At 47.3% G+C, this 13415-nt stretch overlaps 1 protein-coding gene across 1 annotated transcript in view; it reads left to right on the forward strand.

Moving 5' to 3' along the window:
• The window catches only part of LOC130830142 (disintegrin and metalloproteinase domain-containing protein 5-like), a 132960-nt gene extending 119922 nt beyond the window's left edge, over positions 1-13038 (forward strand). Inside the window, exon 22 of the mRNA XM_057697152.1 lies at positions 12958-13038. Within this exon, the coding sequence (XP_057553135.1) occupies positions 12958-13038 (81 nt within the window). The remainder of the gene's footprint in view (positions 1-12957) is intronic.
• The last annotated feature ends 377 nt before the right edge of the window (positions 13039-13415 follow it).

Below are 13415 nucleotides of genomic sequence, written 5' to 3' on the forward strand. Positions count from 1 at the left end.
AAATGTGGATCTGAAAGGCAATTAATCGGTCCAAACCATAGCTTTCTCTCTTTTATCAAAATGAAATGTTTAATTTTAAATCTCCCTCCCCTCTTTTTTTGAGGCCAATTGTTGAGCTTCTCTAGCCAGTTTTTCTGTTATCATTGGGGAAATATCCCTTTGGACCATGACAAAGGTTCGGCTGCTGTTGGTCCCTTTAAAGGCAGCATTCCTTGCAGAAATACCAGCAAGAGAATTCCCCAGAATCATCATAATAGCTAAAGTATCAGGCAAAAGTTTTGCAGCTAATAATTCGTGAACATAGGGGCTATTTAAATTTTTATTTCTATTAGAAGTAAGGAAACCACGTTGCTTCCACGACATTCCAAAATCATGAACTACTTTAAAAGTAAACCTGTCATCAGTGTCAATATTGGCAGTTAAAGTTTCTCCCAGAGTAATGGAGCACGGACTGAAAACAAATGCCTGTGTGCACAGTTGGGGCAAATTATGAACAAGACACAAAAAGACCAAAATCCCAACTGCCACCACATTTAGTAAGTCTGCCTTCTGGGCCCCTGGGGGCCTCAGTCCCCTCCTTCAGACAGTACTGTCCCCCTCCCCTTTGTCCTATCTCCCCTCCTGATAGCTGTCTGCTTCTCCTCTCTCTGCCCTTTCCTACGTCTGTCCTATCCTGAGAGAGTGATGCTGGGCGGCTATAGCATCACTCCTCTCAGCATGGGAGACCTGCTCCCTCTGGCCGGCAGTGGCTCACCTTGACGATGACAAGCAGGGGTGGGAGAGGCTTGCATCACACCGTGCAGATCCTTGTCCAGCGGGCTCTCCCTGATGGGAGATTTCTGAGGGCGAGAGAGGATCAGACCTCATATTGTGCAGTGGCTGGAAGTCCCGTCGGCCCAATATTCTCATCTTTATTTTTCTGCCGCCAAGAGAAGTCCCGTTGGTAATGAGCTGAAGTGTCAGATTTCTATATACTAGTGTTCGTGTGGGTGGGAGTCCCACCTGTGGGTTAGGGTCCCTCAGACAGCGTACAACTGGCTGGTTTTCCAGGCTTGATCACTCTAGTGGGCGGTGGACAGGGTGCTGCCTCCTTCACTGGCCTTTTCTGGAATAGCAAGAGCTGCAGCCTGAAGAGACACCCGCAGGGGGCGTGTTGTGAAGGCAATCTCTCTCTCTCTCTCTCTTTCTCCTTCTCAGTCTTTTCTGTCCCTCCTCTCTTTTCCTCTCCCTTGGTCCTCACGCCTGCACTCCTGTCTCCTTCATCCTGGAGACTCCTTGTCTGTGGCACTCACTCTGGGGAAGGGATTCTGTGATCCCCTCGGTGGTTCCACTAAAGCCTCCACTCCCCAGGGTCTCTAGTCATGAGTCCTGGATTTATATGTAAACACGGGAAACGCCCAGGGAATCCCCAAAGATTCTCCTCTGGGTTGCATTCTTAACGATTGGAGACAGTTTAAATTAGATGGTTTAAAAAAGGAAAAAGCCCATTTTCATTTGCAACGCAGCCTGGCACCAATATGCCTCTGGTGATGAGAAGTGGCCACAGAATGGATCCCTTGACTTTAACACCAGTTTACAACTGGACCTTAGAAGTCTCCAAAATGGGGAGAGATCCATATGTGCAGGCCTTTACGAGACTTTATCAAGCTCCTGACTGAGGAGTTCCTGTCCTGTGTGTGGAGCTTCTATTCTTGTGCTGCCTCCAAGAGCATCGGAGCCAGACCTTCCCCAGGACCTCGGCTTTCAACCGCCGGCTTGCCACCGGCACACCGAACCCCCTTCTCAGGCCCCCACTTCTTCCCTTTCATCATCTTCAGCCCTCGGACTCCCATCTTACCCTGTCAAATCAGAAACCCCCAGATTGGAGCCCCCAGTGCTTTCCACAATGGGGCTCCAAACAGCTTCAAAGACAGCCCCCACTTTTGCCCCACAAGCCCTTTACCCCCTGCAGGAAGTAGCTGATGGGAACGGAGGGAGTACTAGAGTGCATGTCCCCTTCTTGAAGGGGGACAGGAATCTGTAAGGAGAGGTCTGGCAGGTTCTCAGAGAGCCCTGATGAGTTTAGGGATGAATTCATGACATGCCTGGGGTTGACAGTCATGACATGCCTGGCAGGACATCATGGTTATTCTGGCCTGTATTGCATCCCGGATGAAAAGGAGCGTATACTGAGCAAGTCCAGGGAACATGCGGATAGCCTACTGGCCACCGATCTGCTCCACCACATTTATCAGGTGGGCGGGGATACAGTCCCAGAACGTGACCCGCACTAGGCCAGGCTAGGAGGAGACATTATATTACTTGTCTCTCCAAAGGAATGAAAAGATATATGGTGAAGCCTACAAATTATAAGGTCCGAGAGGTTACACAGGAAAAAGGTGAGAACCTGGCAGTCTTCCTGAGCCGGATGGCAGAGGCATTCATGCAGACCCTGCATCCACAGAGGCGAGGACACTATTGGCCATGATTTTATTGCCCAGGCCCCTCCTGATAGCAGGAGAAATTTACAAAAGCTTGAGGCTGGGCCCCAGACCCCACTGTCAGCCTTGGTAGAGGAGGCCTTCAAGGTCTACAACGATCGAGACTTAACAGAAGAGGCCGATGAGGATAAGAGGCTGATACAGAAAGTGCAGCTTTTGTGATGCTCTGATCCACCCGCCACCTCAAGGGGACACTGGAGGACCGAGAAGGCTGGGCCAATGGCCAATAAGCTGCCTGCACCCAAACAAGTGTGCCTTTGGTCGGAAGCGGGGCAGGGAGGGGGTGGATTGGAAGGGGGAGCCTCCTCCCAGTTGCTTGTGAATCTCTCTGATGAGAGATTCCTGCACACCCACTGACTGGACCCAAGCTCCTGCCTGGCTTCAGATCCCACTCCATCCATCCTCATGACTCCAGCAAAGCTTCGGGTCACCCTCGACGTGGCAGGTAGGAGAACTGGATTTCTTGTAGACACTGGAGCTCTGTTTCGACTGGGCCAGCTGGCCCCTCTCCAACCCTGACTCTCCTGTGATGGGAGTTGATGGACACCAAAGCGGAGGTGACTGACGCATCCCCTTGCCTGTAGAGTCGGATCTGTTCTCATTACTTCTTTCTGTACACGCCAAAATGCCCTGTGCCCCTCCTCCAAAGAGACCGGCTAAATAAATTAGGAGCTAGTATATTCTTTGGACAGGGCGAAGTCCAAGGAGGTGGAGAATTCAAACAGAGAAGGCATCTAGTAGCAGCCCCAGCTGAGCCACCTGCTGGCCAGCACAATACTCCCCAAGCAAATTAAAAACTGTCCCCCCAAATTCAAAAACAATTAAGTGCTGGATTTGGGGATACCTTGGTGCCAGGAATGGCAAAACGTGTTCCCCTGATAGAAATAAGACTAAAACCTTGGGAAAAATACCCCTGGAAGAGACAATATCCTTTAAACCCTGAGGCCCTGCGGGGGATGAAACCGCTGCTCACCAAATTTTTAAGACAGGGACTCATCAGTCCCTGCCAATCTCCTTGAAACACCCCGATCCTCCCCGTTCAGAAGCCTAAAGAGGAATATCGGGATGTAATGTCTCCCCCAACAAAGGCTCAGCTCTTACAGCAATGGGCCTCCGTATTCAGGATTTATTTTGACTCCAGGGGCGTGACAGCCCTGACCATAGATCAAAACCAGCAATTAGTGCATCACCATCTCCGACCACAAAGAGGCAGCTCTGAGGCGTTCTCGGGATGGTTGGGTTCCGGCATATCTGGATTCCAAATTATGGCCTTAGAGCAAAACCCCTATATGAGGCTCTAAGGGGAGAAGAAAGAGAACCCCTTCAATGAAACAGGAACCACTGCGGGCCTTTGAGGCTCTAAAGACTGAGTTGAGCAGAGCGCCAGCCCTGGGGCTTCTACATGTGGACCAGCCCTTTATCTGATTCGTTGATGAGAGGTCAGGGACAACACTAGCAGTCCTGACCCAAAAGCTGGGGCCAGATCAGAGACCAGTGACTTACTTCTCAACACAACTGGAGAACACAACAGCCATGTTGGTTAACGATGCTTCCAAGCTCACCCTGGGGCAACACTTAGATGCGCTAACCCCTCATTGGGTACAATCTGTGCTGGAGGTCAAAGGACATCATTTTTTGACTGGAAGAAGATTAACAAAATATCAGGCCCTCCTAATGGACACCCCTGACATACCTTAAGGTGCGCCGAACCCTGAACCCAGCAACTCTGCTTCCAGTGGTCGGGAGAGGAGACTTCGTGCCTCACTGTATAGAGACCATAGAACAAACTTACTCCAGCAGGTCTGATCTTCCAGATGAGCCTCTTGACAGCCTTGAGGTCGAATGATTTACTGATGGGAGCAGTTTTGTAGAAATGGGAACCCGAAAGGCAGGGTGTATCGTAGTCGGTCTAGATGAAGTCATAGAAGCCAAGGCCCTGCCACCGGAGACATGCCCAGAAGGCTGAACTAATTGCACGAATGAGAGCTTTGTCATTAAGGAAGGAACAGAAGTTAAATATTTTTACTGACTCTAAATATGGATTCCACATGCTGCGTGCTCATTCTGCCATTTGGAAAGAAAGAGGAACGTTAACCACTAGAAATTCCCCCCTTAAAACATAAAGATTTGATTTTCGCTCTTTTGTGGACAGAAGCAGTGCAGCTCCTGGCCCAGGGGGCAGTAGTCCACTGTAAAGCCCAGCTGAGGGCCGGCTCTTTTGTGAGCCTAGGGAACCACAAAGCTGATCACACTGCAAAAGGGGCAGCTCAGTTGTCAGAGCCTCAGCAGGTTATGGCCCCAGTGACTGCCCCACCCCCGAAACCCCCAGCCTTCCCCAAAGGAACACAAAAGTGCCAGGAAATTGGGCGATGAGAGAGGACGCACCGGCTGGTATAAAAAGGAGGATAAGGTTCTAGTCCCTGAGGCCCAGCAACGGAATCTCACTAAGCGCTAACATAGTGCCACCCACTGCGGGAGGGATGCACCACGGGACTTGATGCGAAAGGCTTTTTCAGGGAAAGGGCTCACAAGAAAGTGGAACGTAACCCTTCCTGTGATCTGTGTGCCCGTAACAACCTGCAGGCCCATCCAACCCCTCTCTGCTACTCAGGACAGTTCAATGCCGAGGGACGTATATACCCAGGGGAGGACTGGCAGTTAGATCCCACCCGAATGTGCCCAAGATCAGGAAACAAATGCCTTCTTTTGTTCATTGATACTTTCACCAGATGGGTTGAAGCCTTCCCCACCTGATCTGAAAAGACCATGCAAGTCTGTAAGCCCTTTTTTTTTTAAAACAAAAATACTCGTCAGTTTGGACTTCCAAAATCCCTCCAGAGTGATGATGGGCCGCCTTCTATAGCCGGAACCACAGAGGGGCTCACAAGGGCCCTAGGGGTAGACTGCAAGCTGCACACCTCCCGGCAGCCCCAGTCTTCAGGGAAGGCAGGGAAAATGAACCCTCCATTAAAGAAAACCTTAGCAAAGCTCTGCCCAGAGACTCCTGAGCCCTGGCCAACGTGCTACCTTTTGCACTCCCTACATAAAGACGCAGTCGTAGAGAACTGAGGACATGGGGAGGGGGAAGGGGAGGCTGGGACGACGTGAGAGAGTCGCATAGACATGTACACACTACCCACTGTAACACAGATGGCTAGCGGGAAGCTGCTGCATAGCACAGGGAGATCAGCTCGGTGCTTGGTGACAACCTAGAGGGGTGGAATAGGGAGGAGGGGAGGGAGGCTCAAGAGGGAGGGGATGTGGGGATATATGTGTAAATACAGCTGATTCACTTTGTTGTACAGCAGAAACTGCATGACATTGTAAAATAATTATACTCCAATAAAGATCTGAGGGGAAAAAAAAGCAGCAACTCCGGGGACAAGTTCTTCCTAACACCTGAAAAGAGGGGTCCCCCGAAGACCAACTATTGCCAAAATGGAAGGGCCCCTATAAAGTAATTTTAGCCACCCTCTCTTCTGTCAAACGGCAAGGGAGATCTCGTTGGGTGCATTTGTCCGGACTAAAGCTTTTACCTCCAGAAACCCCGCAGGTCACAACAGAAGAACAGTACACCTGCGAGTCAGTGGAAAAAGCTGAGACATCTGTTCAAAAGACGGGCGCCCTCGACAGATAAGCAAAATGGTGTATTGCACTCCTGTGTGCCCTTCCTGCCCTTGTACTCCTGCTTTCACTCTACGGATTTGTTCTTTCCCTCCCAGGCCAGGGAGGGAACCCCTTTGTCCCTGCTGGGTTTAAGGGACACACTCCACCACAGAAATGTTCCTCCCGACTAGTCTACCTTACTGGTCCCTGTAACTAGGGGACAATGACAAGAAAACTCACTTTTCAGCATTTCCGGAATCATATCCCATGGGGATCATTTAAAAGAATACTGGGTATGTTATCAACACCCCGACCTGGCAACTGGCCCCCCTCTTGCATTTCCCCAAACCTGACAGTTCCAATGGTAACTAACGATCTAGATCGGGGACAATCCCCACCCCCTCAACCTCTGTTAGTCACACTTGCACCTTCCAGGGAGCACTGCAGTGCTTTAACCTGACTCCCCCACACAACTGGCCTGTGGCCACGGGGTAAGGCTACGTGAAACTGCTCAGACGGATTTTGTGTCACGTGCCCTGAGAACGCCACCTCCCCCCCCCACTCCGGCATAATCACACCAGATATCCTGTCTCTTATATAGGGATAAACTCTACATACAACTTCACCCACCAGTGCCCTGTTTCAGACTATGGCCCTTAAACAGCACGGAAAGGGAATGTGAGTGGTAGGAAGGAAATATCCCATCAATTGGTCAATCCAATTCAACCCACCTGTGGGTACTGGGCAAATAGTGACCTGGCCCGTTGAGTGCGACCCTCTGATGGTGTCAGCAGCACCATACATGAGCATCTTGTTAAACATGTTGTAGAGCTTTATACGCTTAATTGTCAACATCATGGTCTAAAGTCCCCTCATTGTTCAAGAACTAGGAAAAGTGCTGTCCTTCAAGGACGTGAGACAGACATTCAGGTCTGCACCCCTGAAGGGTTTGTTTTCCTCTGCAGACACCCAAATCATCATATGTTGTGGAGTTATGGCCACTCCCTGTCCTTTCCCAACCAAGCCGTAGCCTATAAATGCACTGATAACGTCCGCTTCATAGGAGGGAGTGCTCCAGGGACTTGAGAGATGAGAGGGATTTTTAACTTTGTGGGGAGAAAAACAGCTTGACCTGTGGCCTGTCAAACGCATGCAGCACATCTGCTTTCACTGTTAAGGTAAAGAAGGTCCATTTCAAAGATTAGAATACGAGGGTGGCTCTGTGGCCAACAGAAGTTTTAATATAACCGGAGTGTGGATCATTTTTGACCCACCCTCATAAATAACTCTCTTTCTCTGGAGCCTATGTTAACAGTTCCCTTCCCAGACACCAGGGTCCTGCTGTTTCACTGTATCATACTACATCTGTCTCTTCTGAAACCTTGAAGGAAGTTACCCGTCATGTTTGGTTACGCTCTTTATTCTGGTGAGATACAGGACCGTAGTGAAACCCATCTTCAGTGGAGCAGTTCCTCAGATCTGTTGCGAGGCTGGCTCTTGGGCTGTTGTCCTCAGTTTAGCTCAAATAATACTCCTTTCTATTCCTTATTATAGATTCATTATTATTTGTGTCAAAAGTTTTCAGATGACTTGGGTTCCCTCTAAGCAAGACCTACCTATGTCATGCATTTTTCTTTAGTATTTTTTAGTATGTACCAAAAAATACTTTTCAATGAGTTTTCTTCTTTGATCCATGGATTATTTAGAAAAGTATTGCTTATATCAAATATTGGGGGATTTTTATATTTTTGTGTTTGTCTTAACTTTACTTAGAGAACATAATCTGAAATATTTCAGCCATGGAAATTGGTTGAGTTGTATACCTAAGCATCTGGTATATATCATTAAATCTTTTGTATGTATTTAAACTGTATATTTTGCATTTGTTGGGTATACTGCCCTCCATATGAGGTAGGTCATGTGTCTTCATCATATTTTTCAAATCCCTCACTATATTTGTTGATTTTTCTAATTTTTTTCTGACATTATTTGCTTTTGTATTATGTATGTTGAAGTTCTATTAAAACTTATAAAATATTGTAATTTGTTGTGACTTTTAATTTTACATGTCACCTTAACTGGGCTAAGGGAGGCCCAGAGAGCTAATAACTTTATTTCTGAGTATTTCTGTGAGGCTGTCTCTGGAAGATATAAGCATCCAAATACAGCTGATTCACTTTGGTATACCTCAAAAACTGGCACAACTGTGTAAAACAATTATATTCCAATAAAGAGCTTAAAAAAAAAAAAAACCTATCATGGGGGGAGGGGCAATATAGGGTGAGGGAGAGGGAGGTAGAAAATACTGGGTATGAGGCTACAAGGATGTATTGTACAACACGGGGCATGTGGCCAATACTTTGTAATAACTACAAATGGAGTGTACCATTTAAAATATTATTACAATTTTTAAAAAATTAAAAAAAAAGACTGAGTAAAGACCACTCTCAGCAAAGCTGGCGGGCGGCGTCTCATCCACTGAGCTCCCGAATAGAATAAAAACCCGGGGAAGAGTGAATTTGCTCTATGCTTGATCTGAGACTTCTGTTTTCTCCTGCTTTCAGACGTCAGCACTCCTGGATTTCAGATGGAGACGTATACTGTCACCACCCCCGATCGCATTCTAGACTTTCAGACTTGGGCTGAGTTCATCGCCAGCTGTCCTGGTTCCCCAGCTTGCACATGGCAGATTGTGGGATTTCCTGGCCTCCATAACCACGTGAGCCAATCCTATAATAAATCTCATCCCTCTCTCTCTCTCTCTGTCTCTCTCTGTTTCTCTGTCTCTGTCTCTCTGTATACATATGTATGTGTATATATATCTACCTATCTATCTCCTGTTTGTCCTGTTTCTCTGGAGAACACTGACTAATACAAATTTGGGGACTTAAAAGATGGGTTTTCTGAATTGGTTTTGGGATTCCTGGAAGTGGCTTTATAATCTGATTAAGTTTAAAGATGCCATTGACTCTATTTTCAGTAGTAAAAAGAGCACTGATAGGGACTTCCCTGGTGGCACAGTGGTTAAGAATCCACCTGCCAATGCAGGGGACATGGGTTCCATCCCTGGTCCGGGAAGATGCCACATGTCTCAGAGCAACTAAGCCCGTGCGCCACAACTACTGAGCCTGTGCTCTAGAGCCTGCAAGCCACAACTACTAAGCCCATGTGCTGCAACTACTGAAGCCCGCATATCTAGAGCCCCATGCTCTGCAACGAGAAGCCACCACAATGAGAAGCCTGCACACCGCAACAAGGAGTAACCCCCTCTCGCCACCACTAGAGAAAGCCCGCCCACTGCAACAAAGTCCCAACACAGCCAATAAATAAGTAAATACATAAATAAATAAAATGCAAAATATCTGCTTTGACTACTTCTAATCAGCCACTTATAAGAAGAAAGGAGCTATGGGACTCTATATGATAATTTTGAACATTTTTGGAAAATTAGGGAATATAATAACATTGGTTGATTTCTCCTAGTGTTGCCAGACAACAGTGAAAGAAAACGATAAGCTCAAAGATCTGAATTCCCAAGTCAAGTGTTGCATAAATGACCTAAAGGCTTCTAGGTTGGCTCTGAAGACAGGACTTATCTCCTACAGCCCCAGGGCTGAAATTGCTGAAAATTAAATGGAGAACCTCATCCTGTAATTGGCTGAGTTATAACGCAAGTTGACCCTCTAGCCTCCCAAGGTGTCTGTTGTCAAAGTGAGGGCATTCATTGGGGAAGAATGAGACCCTGTAAGTTGGGATGGGGATGTGTTGGAATAGCCTGATGAAGCTATAGGGACACTGAGCCCCTGAACCCTGATGAGTCCTCACTGTGGAAGAGGCCTCCCAAGCCTCATTGAAATTGGCCTCCCAATCTTTGGCAAAAGTATTCTCCCCAACCCCAGTGGAATGACCTTTCCACCCACAGTGCTATCTCCACCCACAGTGGTATCAGCCTTTCCACCTCAAGTTGAGGGAATTAACCCTGAGGAAATGGTCGTGGACTCCCCTGAGGCAGGTTCCTTGCAAGACACTGCGATTCTTCTCAGGACCGACCCCCATCATCCTTCTTTGCTTCTAGACCTATAACTAGACTCAGTCCAAGCAGATTCCTGAAGGTGAGCTGAACTACACTCCAAAAGAATTGAGTTTTCTAATTTATATAAGCAGACATCTAGAGAAATTCTGTGGGAAGGGATATTAAGGGTGTGGGATGATAGTGGAAGGAATATAAACTTAGATCAAGCCAAACGTATTGATACGGGCTTACTACGAAGAGATTCTGCCTTCAATGCTGCAGCGTAGGAGTTAAAAGAGCTCTAGTTGTTTGGTTGGCTGAAATATGGACCAAAAATGGCCACAATGAGCAAACTGTAAATGTCCAACCTCCTTCGATTTAATTTAGCGAAAGAGATTCAGGGGTTAGTGTCACCATCAAGGACTTGAAAGATGTAGGGCTGGTGGTTCCCACCACGTACTCATTCAACTCTATTTAGCCTGCGCAGAAGAAGGATGGATTTTGGTGAATAACCATGGATCGCATTAAGCTTAACCGGGTGGTGACTCCAACTGCATCTGCTGTTCCAGATGTGGTTTCATTGCTTGAGCAAATTAACACATCCTCGGGTTCCTGGTGTGCAGCAATTGTTTTCAGCAGGCAAAGTCAGCAATACACCTTCACTGTCCTACCTACCTGGGGTCTATGAACTCTCCAGCCCTATGTTCTAATACAGATCTTGATCACCTTTACCTTTTACAAGATATCATGCTAGTCTATTACATTGATCACCTGATGCTGATTGGACCTCGTGAGTGAGAAGTAGCAGCTGCTCTAGACTTACTGGTAAGACATCTGCTGTCAGAAGGTGGGAAATAAATCCAGCTAAAATTTGGGGCCATCTATCTCTATTTCTACTTCACTTTATCGGAGATCAGTGGTGTGGTGCTTGTTGAGATGTTTTTTCTGAGGTGAAGGATACATTTTTGAGTCTGGACAGCCCTACAACCAGGAAAGAAGTACAATACCTAGTGGGCTTCTTTGGACTTTGGAGACAGCGTATTCTACATCTGGGTGTGTTACTCCAACCCCTTTACCAAATGACCCATAAAGCTGCTAGTTTTGTGTAGGGCCCAGAGCAAGAGAAGGCTCTGCAACAGGTCCAGTGCAAGCTGTTCTGCCACTGGGGCCACATCATCCAGTTGATCCAGTGGTACTTGAAGTGGGAAGTCGCGAATACGGGGGCTGTTTGGAGCCTTTGTCAGGCTGCATGTGTGCATCACATTGTGGGCCATTAGGATTATGGAGAAAAGCCCTGCCAGAACGTAAAGATAACCTTTTCCTTTTCCAAAAAAACAACTTTTGGCTAGCTACGGGTAGAGCCTTAGTAGAGACTGAACACCTGATCGTAGACCACCGAGTTACGATGCAACTCCAGCTGTTGATCGTGAACCGGGTGTTTTCTGAGCACCAGGTCATAAACTTGGGCTGCACAGAAACCTTCCATCATCAAATGGAAATGATAAATATGTGATCAGTCCCAAGCAGGCCCTGAAGGCACAGATAAGTTACAGGAAGTGGCACAAATGCCTCTAGTCCTGACTTCCACTACAATGCCTTCTATCAGCTTGCCTTTATGGGCTCATAAGGAGTTCCCTGCAAGCAGTCGACAGAGGAAGAGAAGACTTCGGCCTCATTTACAGATAATTCTGCCGGATATGCAGGCACCACCAGAAAGTGGAGAGCAGTAGCACTACAACCTCTCTCTTGGAATCCTTGAAGGATAGCGGTGAAAGGAAATTCTATGAAAGGGGCAGAATTTCAGGCAGTGAACCTGCTTGTGCAATGTGCTTGGAAGCAGAAATCGCCAGACGTGTGATCACGTAGCAATTCTGGGCTGTAGCTAAGGACTTGGCTGGATGATCAGGGACTTGGAAGGAACATGAATGGGAAATTGATGACAAAAATCTTTGGGGGAGGAGTCTGTGGCTAGACCTCTAAGAATGGGCAAGAAACATGAAGGTGTTTGTGTTCCATGTGAATGTCCACTGAAGGGTGATCTCCGCAGAGGACAATTTTAAAAATCAGGTGGAGAGGATGACCCCTTTTTGTAGATACTAGTCAGCCTCTTTCCTAGCCATGTCTGTTATCACCCAATGGGCTCATGAACAAAGTGATTCTGGTGGCAGTATGGGCTTAGCCACGTGGACGTCCACTCACCAAGCCCAGCTTGGCAGCACCACGGCTGAGTGCCTAACCTTCCAGCAGCATAGGCCAGTGCCGAGCCTGAGATACGGCACCATTCTCTGGGATGATCAGCCAGCTACCTGCTGGCAGGTTGGTTACAGATTGGGCCACTTCCATCAAGGAAGGGACAGGATTATTCCCTTATTGGGATAGACATTCTGGGTTCTGATTTACCTTCCCTATATGCAATGCTTCTGTCCAAACTGCCATCCATTGACTTACAGAATGACTTACCCACCATCATAGCATTCTACCCAGCATTGCTTCCAATCAAGGACCTGACTTCACAGCAGAAGAATTGTAGCAATGGCGCTGGGCTCATGGAATTCACTCATTCCCCACCATCCTGAAGCTGCTGGCTTGAGAGAATAGTGGAATGGCCTTGTGAACACTCAGCTGCAGTGCTGGCTAGGTGGCAGTATTTTTCAGGGCTGGGGCAAGGTTCTCCAGAAGACTGTATATGCTCTGAATCGGTGTTCGATATACGATCCTGTTTCTCCAATAGCCAGGATTCATGGGTCCAGGAATTGAAGGGTGGAAATAGGAGTGGTATCACTCACTATTACCCCAGGTAACCCACTAGCAAAATTTTTGCTTCCTGTTTCTAGGACTTTAAGGTCTGTTGGCCTAGAGGTCTTACTCCCAGAGGGAATAATGCTTTCACCAGGAAACAAAGCAGTGATGCCTTTAATCGAAATTAAGACTGCTGCATAGCCATTTTGGTTTCTCATACCTCTGACTCAATAGGAAAACAAGGGAGGTAAGGTATTGACTGTGGCTGATCATCTTGACTACCACAGGGAAACTGGACTACTACTCAACAATGGAGGTAAAGAAGAGCATGTACAGGAAATCCTGTGGAATGTCTCCTAGCAGTACCATGCTCTGTAATTAGGGTCAACAAAGAACTACAACTCAATCCAGAAAGCACTACTAATGATACAGACCTTTCAGAAAGGAAGCTTTGGGTCACCACGGCAGCTCAGGTGCTTGATGAAGTCAAAGAGAATGCAGAGTGGGTAGCAGAAGAAGGTAGTTATAGATACCAGCTACAACCATGTGACCAGTTACAGAAATGCAGACTAATTACA

The sequence above is a fragment of the Hippopotamus amphibius genome, chromosome 10 (genome assembly GCF_030028045.1).
Source record: "Hippopotamus amphibius kiboko isolate mHipAmp2 chromosome 10, mHipAmp2.hap2, whole genome shotgun sequence".
NCBI classification, from domain to species: domain Eukaryota; kingdom Metazoa; phylum Chordata; class Mammalia; order Artiodactyla; family Hippopotamidae; genus Hippopotamus; species Hippopotamus amphibius.